Source organism: Aotus nancymaae, unplaced genomic scaffold (genome assembly GCF_030222135.1).
Source record: "Aotus nancymaae isolate 86718 unplaced genomic scaffold, 86718_ANA_hifiasm-v0.15.2.pri h1tg000059l, whole genome shotgun sequence".
NCBI lineage: Eukaryota > Metazoa > Chordata > Mammalia > Primates > Aotidae > Aotus > Aotus nancymaae.
In genome coordinates, this window is record NW_026988473.1 from 50,097,379 (window position 1) to 50,110,968 (window position 13,590).

General features: G+C 39.5%; 1 protein-coding gene and 1 non-coding gene across 5 annotated transcripts in view; both read left to right on the forward strand.

Annotated features, from left to right (window-relative positions):
* Window positions 1-13,590, forward strand: part of SBF2 (SET binding factor 2) — a 472,399-nt gene that overhangs the window by 395,808 nt on the left and 63,001 nt on the right. For all 4 annotated transcript variants that reach the window (XR_010338354.1, XM_012456679.3, XM_012456682.3 and 1 more), the window contains exons 22-25: window positions 2,344-2,539; window positions 6,325-6,452; window positions 8,616-8,791; window positions 11,600-11,745. Coding sequence is in view for 3 of the 4 variants with exons in the window: in XM_012456679.3 (XP_012312102.1) it covers window positions 2,344-2,539; window positions 6,325-6,452; window positions 8,616-8,791; window positions 11,600-11,745 (646 nt within the window). In the remaining variant the exon portion in view is untranslated. The remainder of the gene's footprint in view (window positions 1-2,343; window positions 2,540-6,324; window positions 6,453-8,615; window positions 8,792-11,599; window positions 11,746-13,590) is intronic.
* Window positions 10,495-10,556, forward strand: LOC135270288 (U7 small nuclear RNA). The gene has a single exon (XR_010338449.1). It is a non-coding gene; the product is annotated as a U7 small nuclear RNA (small nuclear RNA).

Consider the following 13,590-nt stretch of genomic DNA (forward strand, 5'->3'; position numbering starts at 1 on the left):
GCCTGTAATCCCAGCACTTTGGGAGGCCAAAGTGGGTGGATCACCTGAGATCGGGCGTTCGAGACCAGCATGACCAACATGGAGAAATCCCATCTCCACTAAAAATACAAAATTAGCTGTGTGTGATAGTGCATGCCTATAATCTCAGCTACTCAGGAGGCTGAGGCAAGAGAATCACTTGCACCTAAGAGGCGGAAGTTGTGGTGAGCCAAGATTGCGCCATTGCACTCCAGCCCGGGCAACAAGAGTGAGATTCCGTCTAAAAAAAAAAAATAGACTGCTGTGTTCCAGGAAAGTATGTTCACCTAATGTTTTACAGACACCAGCTCCAGTTTTAATGATACATTAAAGTTTCAGAGGGGTTTGTCATATAGAACCTTATAAAAAGGATACTGAAATAGGAACAGAATCTTTTCTTGGATTCAACAAAGGAGCAATGATAACCTCTCGTTGAATCTACTTCTATAGGCAGGGCATAAATTAGGACCATTTCTAACCTCTAAGCCCAACCTAAGATTTTATACTGTGCGTACTTCCCCCACCCCCCACCCCCCATAAAAAGGATTTAAGGCAATTATCATAAAAGCCCCAAATTCCTCAATCTGACTATACATCCCAAGCAGCTGGAAAATCTATTAAAAATTCAGAGTCCTGGACGCAAGCCCAGCCTCTGAATTGGAGTACCCCAGGACATGGCCTGGGAATCTGTATTTTAACAAGGCTCTCAGATGATTATTTTGTAGTTGGTCTGGCACCAGTAGACTATGGTTCAGGACCCTCTTGCCTATATAACAGAATTATTAAAAACAAATTGAGGACAAGAGCGAAGGCTCACGCCTGTAATCCCATTTTGGGAGTCGGAGGCAGGCAGACTGCTTGAGCCCAGGAGTTTGAGACCAGCCTGGGCAACATGGTGAAACCCCATCTCTATAAAAAATAATTTAAAAGTTAGCCAGCCGTGGTGTTGTGTGCCTATAGTCCCAGATACTCACGAGGCTGAGGTGAGAGGATCAGAGGTTGAGGCTGCAGTGAGCCAAGATCATGTCATTGCATTCCAGCCTGGGTGACAGAGCAAGACCCAGTCTCATAAATAAATAAATAAATTAGTTAAATCGTTAAAAGGAGTGAGAAGAAGCTAGATAGGTAGGAAATATAATTCTGTGAGAAACCTTGGACACAGTGATCATTATACTTTGGCTTTACATTTAGCTCTAAACTCCCTAGAGCCAGCAAAAAGGATAGTGCTGATTTATAGTTTTTATTGCTTAGTAAAAAATAAACATATTAAACTTTCAGGAGAGGTTTTTTTTTTTCCCACCCCCCGCCCAGCCCTAAACTCTTCAGAGGAATGTATTATGTGGTTACTGAGTCAGGATTTCCTAAGTTGTGTAAATGTTCATTATGTGGCCAAGAAGGACAGGTCTTGTTAAAAGCTCATCCATATTTTTTGTTTTTTCAAAAACAAAAGTAATAATGTCCAGATACTTTCAAAAGTAATAATGTTCTTTGTATAAGTTTGAGCATAAAAGAAATACACGTTGTACAAAGTGAAAGTCCCTTGCAGTCCTCCCTATACTACTCCAACCTCCACCCTTTACCATGATACCATAGCCTTTAACAGTTTGGTTCATAGTCTTAAAATTCCTTTTCTTTTTCCAAAAATGTGTATATACTGGTTTCTAACTTGCTTGTTTCACTTACCAATGTATTCCAAATACTTTTCTATGCTAACACATATAGATGTATGTCATTTTTTAAAGGTTACAAAAGGTTTCATTGAATGGATATTTCAGATATTTAAGCTATTTCCTGATGATTTTACTTCTACACAGTTCTGCAAAGAATCCTTCCACATTTGGATGTATAAACTTCATTTCTTCCTCTTACCAAATCAGCTTTCTCATGTGACTATCTGGGAAGTCTGGCTTAAGTTTTTTAGGTCTATATCTGAAAAGATAACTGTGATCTAAGTATTAGAAACTCCACAAAAGTTGTCTTTAAAATACTTTCTCTAGTCAGGTATGGTGGCTCATGCCTGTAATCCTAACACATTGAGAGTCCGGGGCAGGAGGATTGCTTGAGGCCAGGAGTTTGAGACCAGGCTGGGCAGTGTAGCAGGACCCCATCTGTACAAAAAAATTTAAAAATCAGCCAGGCATATTGGTGCATGCCTGTAGTCCCAGCTGCTCAGGAGACTGAGGTTAGAGGATCTTTTGAGCCTAGAAGTTTGAGGCTGCAGTGAGCTATGATTGCACTATTGTATTCTAGACTGGGCAATAGAGCAAGACCCTATCTCCAAAAATCAATCAGTCAATCAATCAGTCAACCTTTTTCTATTGTAAGCCCAAGATTCTTAGACCTGCTCTGCTGCCAGGAGAAGAAATTATCTGTGAGGGTCTTCGAGTCTTGCTGGATCCTGATGGAAGAGAAGAAGCTACTGGAGGTCTTCTTGGAGGCCCTCAGCTCCTGCCAGCAGAAGGAGCCTTGTTCCTCACCACATACAGAATTCTCTTCAGAGGAACTCCCCATGATCAGTTAGGTATGCCATCAGAACATGGATATCTGTGTGGTACATGAGGTTTCGATTCCATCTGTGCACAGTGATTTGCAGATCATTTTAAATCCAAAGTAAGCTTTTTGCCACACAGGTATTTTGGGGGAATACTTTAGTCGGTCAAAGCTAATGATAATTTGGGTCATAGATTCTTACTTGAAGAACAAAGCATTATATTCTAAACAATAAATCAAGGGTTCATTTGCTGAAATAATTATAATTTCATGAGACAAAGTATTGTAACCTAGGGATATGCACTCTATCTAACTGCTGAATATATCCCCTGCTGGTTTGTCCTGGCTTTCTGGTCCTAGAGTTAACTGTAAAACTAAGGTCTTGCAGACACGTGAACCTTTTTGCGGAAGGATATGCTAAGCATCACAAAGTTGTCCAGCACCAACTAATCCCACTTCCCTCTTATTCCATTCCAATTAACCCCAGTTCCCTTTTAGCAGACAACTTCTCTTGACTTGCTAAACTCCTGTACTTCTATTTTCTACTATTCAATATAACCTTCTATATTAGAAAAGAATAGCATGCCCTACCAGAAGTAATCTGCATTATCTTCTTAAATTCACTGTTGTCTGTATGTAAAATGCCCTTGTTGATGGGAAAAGCACACAATTAAGACTTTGGGCAAAACAACAGAACTCCAAGTCAAAGCTCAGTGACTTAAGTAAGTCACGTAACCTTTCTGGACTTTATTTTCCTCTTTTATAAAATGGGGAGATTGGGCTTTCATTGGTGATAATTCAGTGGCTCTTAACGTTGGCTGCATATTTGAATTATCTGGGAATCTTTAAAAAAAATCCAGTTTCTGGGCCCAACCCTCAAACAATTGAATTAGAATCTGAAGCAGTAGAAATAGGGAGACCCAGCCATCTGTGTATTTCTTTAGCCCCACAAGTGATTGTGATTGAGATCCACTGGACTAAATGATCACTAAAATTCCTTTCTTCTCTGAAATTATTTATTTAGAAGCATTTGATGAGTATCTGTGCTATGCATATGTTGGACAACAGAATTCATATGTGTAAAATGTATTCACTTCTAAATCTTAACAGTTGCATTATTTATAGGTTGAATAGAATCAAGATGACTTAGTATATCAGTCATAAAGGACGCGTACCATATAATATGCAAAAAGTTTGTAAAATTAAATAATAAAAGATGAATTTGTAAGAATAGTTCTGCTTATTTTGAAAAAGTGAAAGGAGAAAAAAATGTCTTAGCCAGCTCCTTCATATTACTGTACATAAATTGTATTTGAAAGCAAATGTAGGCCAGGCGCAGTGGCTCATACCTGTAATTCCAACACTTTGGGAGGCTGAGGCAGGCGGATCATGAGATCAAGAGATAGAGACCATCCTGGCCAACATAGTGAAACCCTGTCTCTACTAAAAATACAAAAATTAGCTGGGTGTGGTGGCAGACACCTGTAGTCCCAGCTACTCGGGAGGCTGAGGCAGGAGAATCGCTTGAACCTGGGAGGCGGAGGTTGCAATGAGCCAAGATCGCACCATTGCACTCCAGCCTGGGCAACAGAGTGAGACTCTGTCTCAAAAAAATAAAAATTAAAAAATTTTTTTAAAAAGCAAATGTACTTTTAAAAGAAGCTATACAGTACTTATAATTTTTATAGTAGGACTTTTGTGAGATTAATAGCCATAAACATACATTTTGGACACATAAACATGTGATACTTATGTGGTCATTTAAATTGCTGTAATTTATATTTTAAAGAAAACAAAGTAATGCTTAGTGTGAAATATATTGTGCTGGGCGCAGTGGCTCACGCCTGTAATCCCACCACTCTGGGAGGCTGAGGCAGGCAGATCAACTGAGGACAAGAGGTCAAGACAAGCTTGACCAACATGGAGAAACCCCATCTCTACCAAAAATACAAAATTAGCCGGGCGTGGTGGCGCGAACTTGTAATCCCAGCTACTTGGGAGGCTGAGGCAGGAGAATCTCTTGAACCTGGGAGGCAGAGGTTGCAGTGAGCCAAGATAGTGCCATTGCACTCCAGCCAGGGCAACAAGAGCAAAACTCCATCTCAAAAAAAAAAAAAAACAGAAATATCTGCCGGGCACGGTGGCTCACGCCTATAATCCCAGCATTTTGGGAGGCCAAAGCCAGCAGATCACGAGGCCAGGAGATCAAGACTATCCTGGCTAATGCACTGAAACCCCATCTCTACTAAAAATACAGAAAATTAGCTGGGCGTGGTGGCACGCGCTTGTAATCCCAGCTACTTGGGAGGCTCAGGCAGGAGAGTCACTTGAATCCAGGAGGCAGAGGTTGCAATGAGCTGACATCACACCAGTGCACTCCAGTCTGGGAGACAGAGTGAGACTCCATCTCAAAAAAAAAAAAAAAGAAAAGAAATATCGTATCTTGCTTTTGCCTTTCAAATTTTGGATTAATTTCACTTATTAGGAAAATTATTTTTATCAAAGAAAATCTTTTTATTTGCTTATTTCCTTTTCAAATTTAAAATTTCTCCTTTAATGACACATAGAAATCTTATAATTTTATATGTTATAGAAACGTAGGTGTTCAATGCATCCTAAAACTTAAATCCTATGTACATCCTGACTTTGGTTGGTCTCTGGATATGAGCTTGATGTAAAAAAATAGAATTATTCTAGATTACAGATGAATAGATCCAGGGAATTAGGATTCTGATTATAATAAATGAAGAAATGTATGGACCGTTAAATAAGATGAACCTAGTTCACATCTCCCCACCCTCTCCCCACCCTGGCTTACCAACTGAGAGGCCTTGTTCTTTGCCACTCCTGTTATGTTCCTCTACCACTGCCTAAAATACTCTTCCTTTCCCTTCTGCAAATCTAGATTCTACACTTCTTTTAAAGCCTACCTTCCCCCTCACTTCTTTCAGAAATAATTTTCTATCCATCTAGCATGGAGAAATCCTTCTCTGCAGTATTCAAATCCCTGTAGTCTGTTCCCTCAAACCTAGGAGCTAACCACATATCATTATATTCTGCATGTGACTTTCCTCCCACGGGAAACTGGAAGCTCTTCAAGGGAGGTTTTGAGTGTGCTGCATTTTTTCTAGACTCTCATCTTCATAACCTCAGGTGCTTGATAAATAATTATTTATATTTTCCCATGTTTACTTTAATAGTTAAACTCCTAAAAATCTTGGACCTAAGTCCAGGCTTGTATACATAGTATAACACCTCTTACCATATATGGAAACAAACTTTAAAAACTTGTTTTCTGTTGCTTTATCCTTACGTTAAATATCTTGGATGTGTTTTCAGTACTTGAGGAGTACTTCTTTTTTTTTTTTTTTTTCTTTTGTATAAGACCTCTCTTCCTATAAAATTCCCTTAAACCAGTGTGGCACTTAAATCTTGTGTGCCACACAGTAGGTTGGGGAGATAGAAAGAATGAAGGCAGGCTGTGACAGTTCCTTCACTCCAGGAAAGGATTATGTCTCAAGAGTAGCAAGTCACTTGTCTCTAACTTCTCAAATTTCCAAGAATTCCAGTTCTTGCCTCATTCCTTCTAGTCAAGGATCCCTTCTATTGCCTCCTATGCTAATTGTGTGAAATGTAAGTCACTTGCCACTCCTGAGACACAATTCTTTCCTGGAGTGAAGGGCACTTTCCTTCACTGCATCCCTGTGCAGTGTCCTCTTCAAATACATTTCTCCAGCAGAGACTGATTAAGTGAGCAGTAGACACTCTAGAAGTGAGCTATAAAGTGTTGTTGCTGAAACTGTGTCCTGTTTCCAGTGGGTGAGCAGACAGTTGTGCGGAGCTTTCCCATTGCCTCCATCACCAAGGAGAAGAAGATTACCATGCAGAACCAGCTGCAGCAGAACATGCAAGAAGGACTGCAGATCACATCAGCATCTTTTCAGGTATTAAAAAAGGAAGCCATTCTTTTACTATTCAAACATTTTCAAAAATCGAATGATACTGTGGCCATTTTCTGTGATCCTGTGCTCAGAAGTTAAGAGGATGAGGATGGGGACGATCAGAGGGTCTGAGAGGGCAATCATTAACTAAGTAAACTTGTTTATAGTCTTGGATTTAATCCCTGGAGCCCCTTTGCCAACTCAGAGTACCAACAGATACTCAATAATGAGTGATCTTAGAAATGTAGACACATACAATTGGTTCTCATTCTCTGCCAAGTTATGCCTCAATACCTGTTTGATGAAGCCTTCAGATAAAAAGCATTTGTCTTAGCATCTATTTCAGAAGGAAACTCCTTATGGCTGTTCTGTGGAAAGTATAAAGTATAGCTAGAGCTAAACTTCTTTTTGTTTTTGTTTTTTTTGTTTTTTTGTTTTGAGACGGATTCTCACTCTGTTGCTGGGCTGGAGTGCAGTGGCTTGATCCTGGCTCACTGCAACCTCCGCCTTGTGGGGTACATGCAATTCTCTTGCCTCAGCTTCCTGAATAGTTGGGACTACGGGCACGCACCACCACGCCCAGCTAATTTTTGTATTTTTTTTCTTTTTTCTTTTCTTTTTTTTTTGAGACGGAGTTTCGCTCTTGTTACCCAGGCTGGAGTGCAATGGCGCGATCTCGGCTCACCGCAACCTCCACCTCCTGAGTTCAGGCAATTCTCCTGCCTCAACCTCCTGAATAGCTGGGATTACAGGCATGCGCCACCATGCCCAGCTAATTTTTTTTGTATTTTTAGTAGAGACAGGGTTTCACCATGTTGCCCAGGATGGTCTCGATCTCTTGACCTCGTGATCCACCCGCCTCGGCCTCCCAGAGTGCTGGGATTACAGGCGTGAGCCACTGTGCCCGACCAGCTAAGGCTAAAGTTCTGTTGGTACTAGTTGCATACCCCTGATGAAGCAAGGGTTTCCAGAGGTTTGTGACTATGTCAGAACCTGTAGAGTTACTGACGCAAACCAGACCCTGGAAGAAGTGTCCTTTTCTTAGTTTTTCATTTTTTTAAACTCTCAGTTTGTAATATTTTGCTTTTCCTATTCTTCATGACTTGTCAGATTTTTAAGAATGACACTTCCTGCCTCATTCCTTCTAGTCAAGGATCTCCCCTACTGGCTCCTGTGCTATTTGTGTGAAATGTAAGGCTGCTGACCTTTAGACCCCAGACCTCCCATCACCTGAAACCATTGGCTGCCTAGGGATTTCCTCACTATTCCAACTACCAAAGAACTCCACACTCAGATATTCCCTAGCTGTACTGATTACGATTCTAGTCAAATGGATTTTTTTTTCTTCCTACATTTGTTGTATCTGGGTAGGAAGAGACTTTATTAGGCCAAATTCCCTATCTGGAACCAACCAGTTGAAAAATGAGAAGAGCATGTTTGCTAGTACAGTTCCCTATCCCATTGTAGATGAAATAGTCTTTTTTTTTTTTTTTTTTTTTTGAGACGGAGTTTCGCTCTTGTTACCCGGGCTGGAGTGCAATGGCGTGATCTCGGCTCACCGCAACCTCCGCCTCCTGGGTTTAGGCAATTCTCCTGTCTCAGCCTCCTGAGTAGCTGGGATTACAGGCACGCGCCACTATGCCCAGCCAATTTTTTGTATTTTTAGTACAGACGGGGTTTCACCGTGTTGACCAGGATGGTCTCGATCTCTTGACCTCGTGATCCACCCGCCTCGGCCTCCCAAAGTGCTGGGATTACAGGTGTGAGCCACCGCACCCGGCCCCTAAAAAAGAAACCGACTTGTGCCGGGCGCGGTGGCTCACGCCTATAATCCAAGCACTTTGGAGGCCAAGGTGGATGGATCACCTGAGGTCGGGAGTTCAAGACCAGCCTGACCAACATGGTGAAACCCCGTCTTTTAAAAAAAAAAAAAAAGAAAGAAACCGACTTGAAGATACATGATTTTTCTTACTAACTAGCCATGTATGGCAAGTAAATCTTTTTAAGGCTTTTATTATTTTTTTTTTTAATTTAAAAATTGTATGTTATCCAAAGTCCCTTCAGCCTCCAAAGTCTTGCCATTTTGTATTATTACATTCTGCTATTTGGGGGAAAGTTGCCTAGAAATCCTTAATGCTTCTTATGTTTAATCTCTTTTGCTTCTAGTTGATTAAGGTAGCATTTGATGAAGAAGTCAGTCCAGAAGTAGTAGAGATCTTTAAGAAACAGCTGATGAAATTTCGTTATCCTCAGTCCATTTTCAGTACCTTTGCTTTTGCTGCTGGACAAACCACCCCACAAATAATTTTACCAAAACAGAAGGAAAAGAACACTTCTTTTCGGTAAGAAGAAAGTCAAGTCTCTTAATTTCAGTCCTCCCATAAGTGATTGCAAAAGAAATGACCTATCCTTTGTGTCCAGGTGTAAGCTCTTGCTCTTTTCATTCACTGTTCTGTTTCTGTCAAGCCCATTGGGCCAAGATCATAAAGTTATGGAACAGCAGCATTGATAAATGTAGCAAGTTTCAAAAACTAAAAGCCACCAGAGGCTTTGACTGTCATGTCCATTGCTCACATTGCATTATTAGAATGTGAAATTCTATTTTCTCTTTTTTCCATATTGATCATTTTCTAAATGCTTTTGACCAATCCCTTCAGCTTTTATTAATATCCAGGCCCAGTGGACAGATTTGCTTTGATCTAGAGATAGGAGGCTTTATTTTCTTTTTCTTTTTTTAGTAACTATTTATTTAGAACATTTCAAACTTACAGAAAATTTATAGCAGTAGTACAAAGAATTCCTGTATATACTTTTCCCAGATTCACCAATAGTTTCTAATTGGGTCCATTTGTTTATCATTCTCTCTCTCATATGTACACATATTTTTTTGAGCCATTTGAGTTATAGATAAGATGTCCCTTTATCCTTAAATACATCATGATACATTTCCAAAGAACAAAGACATTATCTTTTTTTTTTTACTTTAAATTTTATTTTAAAAATTAATTTATTATACTTTAAGTTCTGGGATACATGTGCAAAACGTGCAGGTTTGTTACATAGGTATACAAGTGCCATGGTAGTTTGCTGCACCCATCAACCCATCATCTAGGTTTTAAGCCCCGCATGCATTAGCTATTTGTCCTAAGGCACTCCCTCCCTTTGGCAGACATTATCTTATATAAGCACAGTACAGTAATCAAAACCAGAAAATTTAATTAATATAAAACTCTTACCTAACGAGAGTCTGTATTCACTTTGTGTTAATGATCCTTTTTAGGTACTTTTTTATTCCTGGTCCAGGATCTAATCCAGGATCACGCATTGCATTTAGTTGTCATATTTCTTTAGTATGAACCCTTATTTTCTAATTAAAGTTTTTAGAAATTTATGTTGAAAGTTTTAAACTTCAGTTATTACAAATAACAATCGTTTTAAATTATCTTCCATCAGTGATAAAATATAAGGGGTAAAATTTCAGTTCATTCACTGTTAACCATGTAGAATTTGGGCATCTGCCAATACAGATTACAATACTAGGGAGAACTTTGTAGACTTTGGAGAAGAGGCCTTTCCTTTGCCTGAAAGTAGGGTAGATTGGGGATTATAGAAGATTTGAGGTTTCAGACAGTATATCATTTCTCAGTTGCACAGCTAGCCACCTATATTACCTGGTAAGCAAGGGAGACCAGGAATATCGAGATACGGGGTGCCGAAGCATGAGCAGATTCCTAGGGATTTATAGCAGTGGGCCAGGCATCTTGTCTTAGCACCATAGGGTCACAGAGGAGCCTCTGATGTTTGTTATCCCAGCCTTCAATGGAAGAAACAAAGCTTTGTGTGGTGTTTTACATTTAGAAACTATCAGAAACACATATATTTATATTCATTTTAGAAATATATACCTGTATCAAGCCTGTTGTATCAGTTGCAACAGAGATACAGCAATTTAAAAATTTTAAGAGTTGCCTGGGTATATGAAACAAAAGATATAGCTTTAGCTGGGAAAATAATTTCAAAAATCCCATTGAGCTTAAGTTACACCTAGTGTTACAGCTCTTTTAGAATTTGTCTAACAGGCTTTCCAGTTTTTACCAGAAAGCCCACTAATAAAAATAAAAGCTACACAAGTGATTTACAGTAGGTTTAATTTAGGAAATATCAGTATTTTATGATCCCCAGCAGTTATCTCAAACTTGTTTTATAACCTTCAGGTTTACATTGCAGACAACTAAACTAAAGACAGAGTCTGGTGAAACTATTTGACAGTAAAAGAAGCCTTATCACTTTTTACTGAATGGCAAGAAAACACCAACAGAGTTCTTTGTCATAGAGAAGAATATAATCAAGGACAGTCTTCAGAATCTTCACCTCCATCTGATTAGTCAGGAGATAGGTTCTCTGTTAATAATTCTCTGGATTGCCTATATTTTCCATCAGCAAGAAGGGGTAAATTGAATAAATAACGTACTTTTAGGTCCAAGTGATTTACATCCTAGTTTCCCTTTTTAAAGTTGATTCTCAAAAGGGTACTCAAATTTCTGATTTCTTACTTTTCTCCTCTTAAAAAAGGGGAATTATATATTTTTTTATGCTTCAGAAGGTTTACAGCTAATTAGAGGCAGGACATCACATATACACACTTAAAACAGTTAAGAAATAAGCATATGTGTTGCCAACTATAAAAGTCATATGATCTCAGAGAAAGGCCTGTGAGTTGGTAGAAAGAGAGTTTGAGTGAGTAGAGAAGGGCGCAGGCTGGGTTTCCATGTAGGAGGACTCCAGCAAGCATGCTTCGTGGGAACTGTGGTGGGGACAGTGGCATGGGGATAACCAGACTGGGTTCAGGGGAGGCTTGACCAAAAAGCCAAACCAAGGAGTTTAGCTTTGGGGTGATAAATAGTTTGCGTGTCACTTTATGTTTTCCTGCACGTTTTGCCTAAAACAGTATCCTGATGACAATGGTATCTTATAGGAAATTCATCTACTGCCATATTAAAAGTAACCTAAAGAAGGAGAGGCTTAACAAAAGTCTGGACCAGTAGTGGCTGTGGGAAAGGTGAAAAAACAATTTGAGCTAAGTAGGTGTCAACAGTACAAGTAGTGCTTTTATATTAAGTGGACATTCTTTTTGGTTTTATGACTTGTAGCACCTTCTCAAAAACAATTGTGAAAGGTGCCAAAAGGGCAGGGAAAATGACAATTGGGCGACAGTATTTACTGAAGAAGAAGACAGGGACAATTGTGGAAGAAAGAGTAAATCGTCCTGGATGGAATGAAGATGATGATGTATCTGGTATGTGAGAACTCGAATTTCCTTCGTTATTCAATTTTATTTCTTATATGAATAAGACAGTAAGATGTAGTTGCACTTAAATCTTGATTCACAAAAGCCTAGATCTCATGAGAAGACAGAAGCACTTACCAGCTTCTTAGAACTGGGGAAAAATTATTTTCCCAGTATTCCATTGTTCAGGTAACATTTTGTTAAATTGTACTTCTTTACTAAATCCGTATAGCTAATCAGCCAGTTTTATGTAGGTCTCATTAAAAGAAGAAAGAAGGAAACCTCGCTGCCTGGGAAACTTCCGTGTAGGTAGTCCCCTCTATCTTATTCTTCTAGAACAAGAATTTAACTTAAGGACATTGAACATTTCAAGCTGAAGATTTCAGTTTTTGTTAAGAACATTGTTGGTTCTCTTAATCAAAATGGAGGACCCAAGATTAAAGAATACTTAGGTCATAAGAAAAAATACTTGCTAAATATTTGAAAGAACAGCTACAATACCTCTCAGTGGGGAAAATAGAGGCAGAAAGTTACTGCAAACTGTTTCCCATTCTTAACTCAGTATCAAATACACTATTAAATCAGCACTATAGAGAAGCTAATATAATGGGAGGGAAAATGCCATGACACCCTTTTTTCCCCACCTCATATTCTTAGAATCAGTCACCGGTAGTTATTCAAGAACTACTGCTAACAACAACAACATGTTAAGAAAGAAACCTCGCTGGGCCTGGTGGCTCATGTCTGTAATCTCAGCACTTTGGGAGGCTGAGGCCAGCAGATCACCTGAGGTCGGGAGTTTGAGACCAGCCTGACCAACATGGAAAAACCCCATCTCTACTGAAAATTCAAAAAATTAGCCAGGCATGGTGGCGCATGCCTGTAATCCCAGCTACTTGGGAGGCTGAGGCAGGAGAATCATTTGAACATGGGAGGCGGAGGTTATGGTGAGCCAAGATCATGCCATTGCACTCCAGCCTGGGCAACAAGAGCAAAACTCCATCTCCAAAAAGAGAAAGAAAGAAACCTCATCTTTAGAGAGAGCACTAGCTAACAGGTCTCCATTTCAGTTGCTGGGATAAAGAACTTATGTGGGCTGGGCACAGTGGCTCATGCCTGTAAGCCCAGCACTTTGGGAGGCTGAGGCAGGCAGATCACTTGAGGCCAGGAGTTCGGGACTAACCTGGCCAACATGGCAAAACCCTTTCTCTACTAAAAATACAAAAAATTAGCCAAGTGTGGTGGTGAGCACCTGTAGTCCCAGCTGCTGAGGAGACTGAGGCATGAGAATTGCTTGAACCTGGGAAGAGAAGGTTGCAGTGAGCCAAGATCACACCACTGCACTCCAGCCTGGGTGACAGAGCGAGACTCTGTCTCAAAAAAAAGAAAGAAAAGAACCTATGTGATTTTGTGTATGTGTATGCATGCCCTGGGTGAGAATGTACATACAAAAGCTTGGGGCAAAGAAAATACCCACCATTGCATTACTGAAATAAGCATTTGTTGAAACCCTGGTCTTTTCACAGCTCATGTCAAACCATAAAAATATTGCTACCTATCACTATTGACTTCTCTAACTCAATTCTTTTATTATTTCATGGAAAAAAACCTATTATTCTATGACAATTATTCTACTAAAAGACCAAATTATATAATGTTCTTTGCTCCTCTGAAAATAAAAGACCAACACATAAAATTGATACCTGATTATACTGTATTGTGAAATTCACAAATTGAAACACAAATTGAAGTTCACAAATTGAGACACTTACGTGTTGATTTTTTGCTTTTTAAAAATATATTTTAATGAAAGAAGGCCATATTTTCGCCTGCACATTAGTACTTTGGGTAATT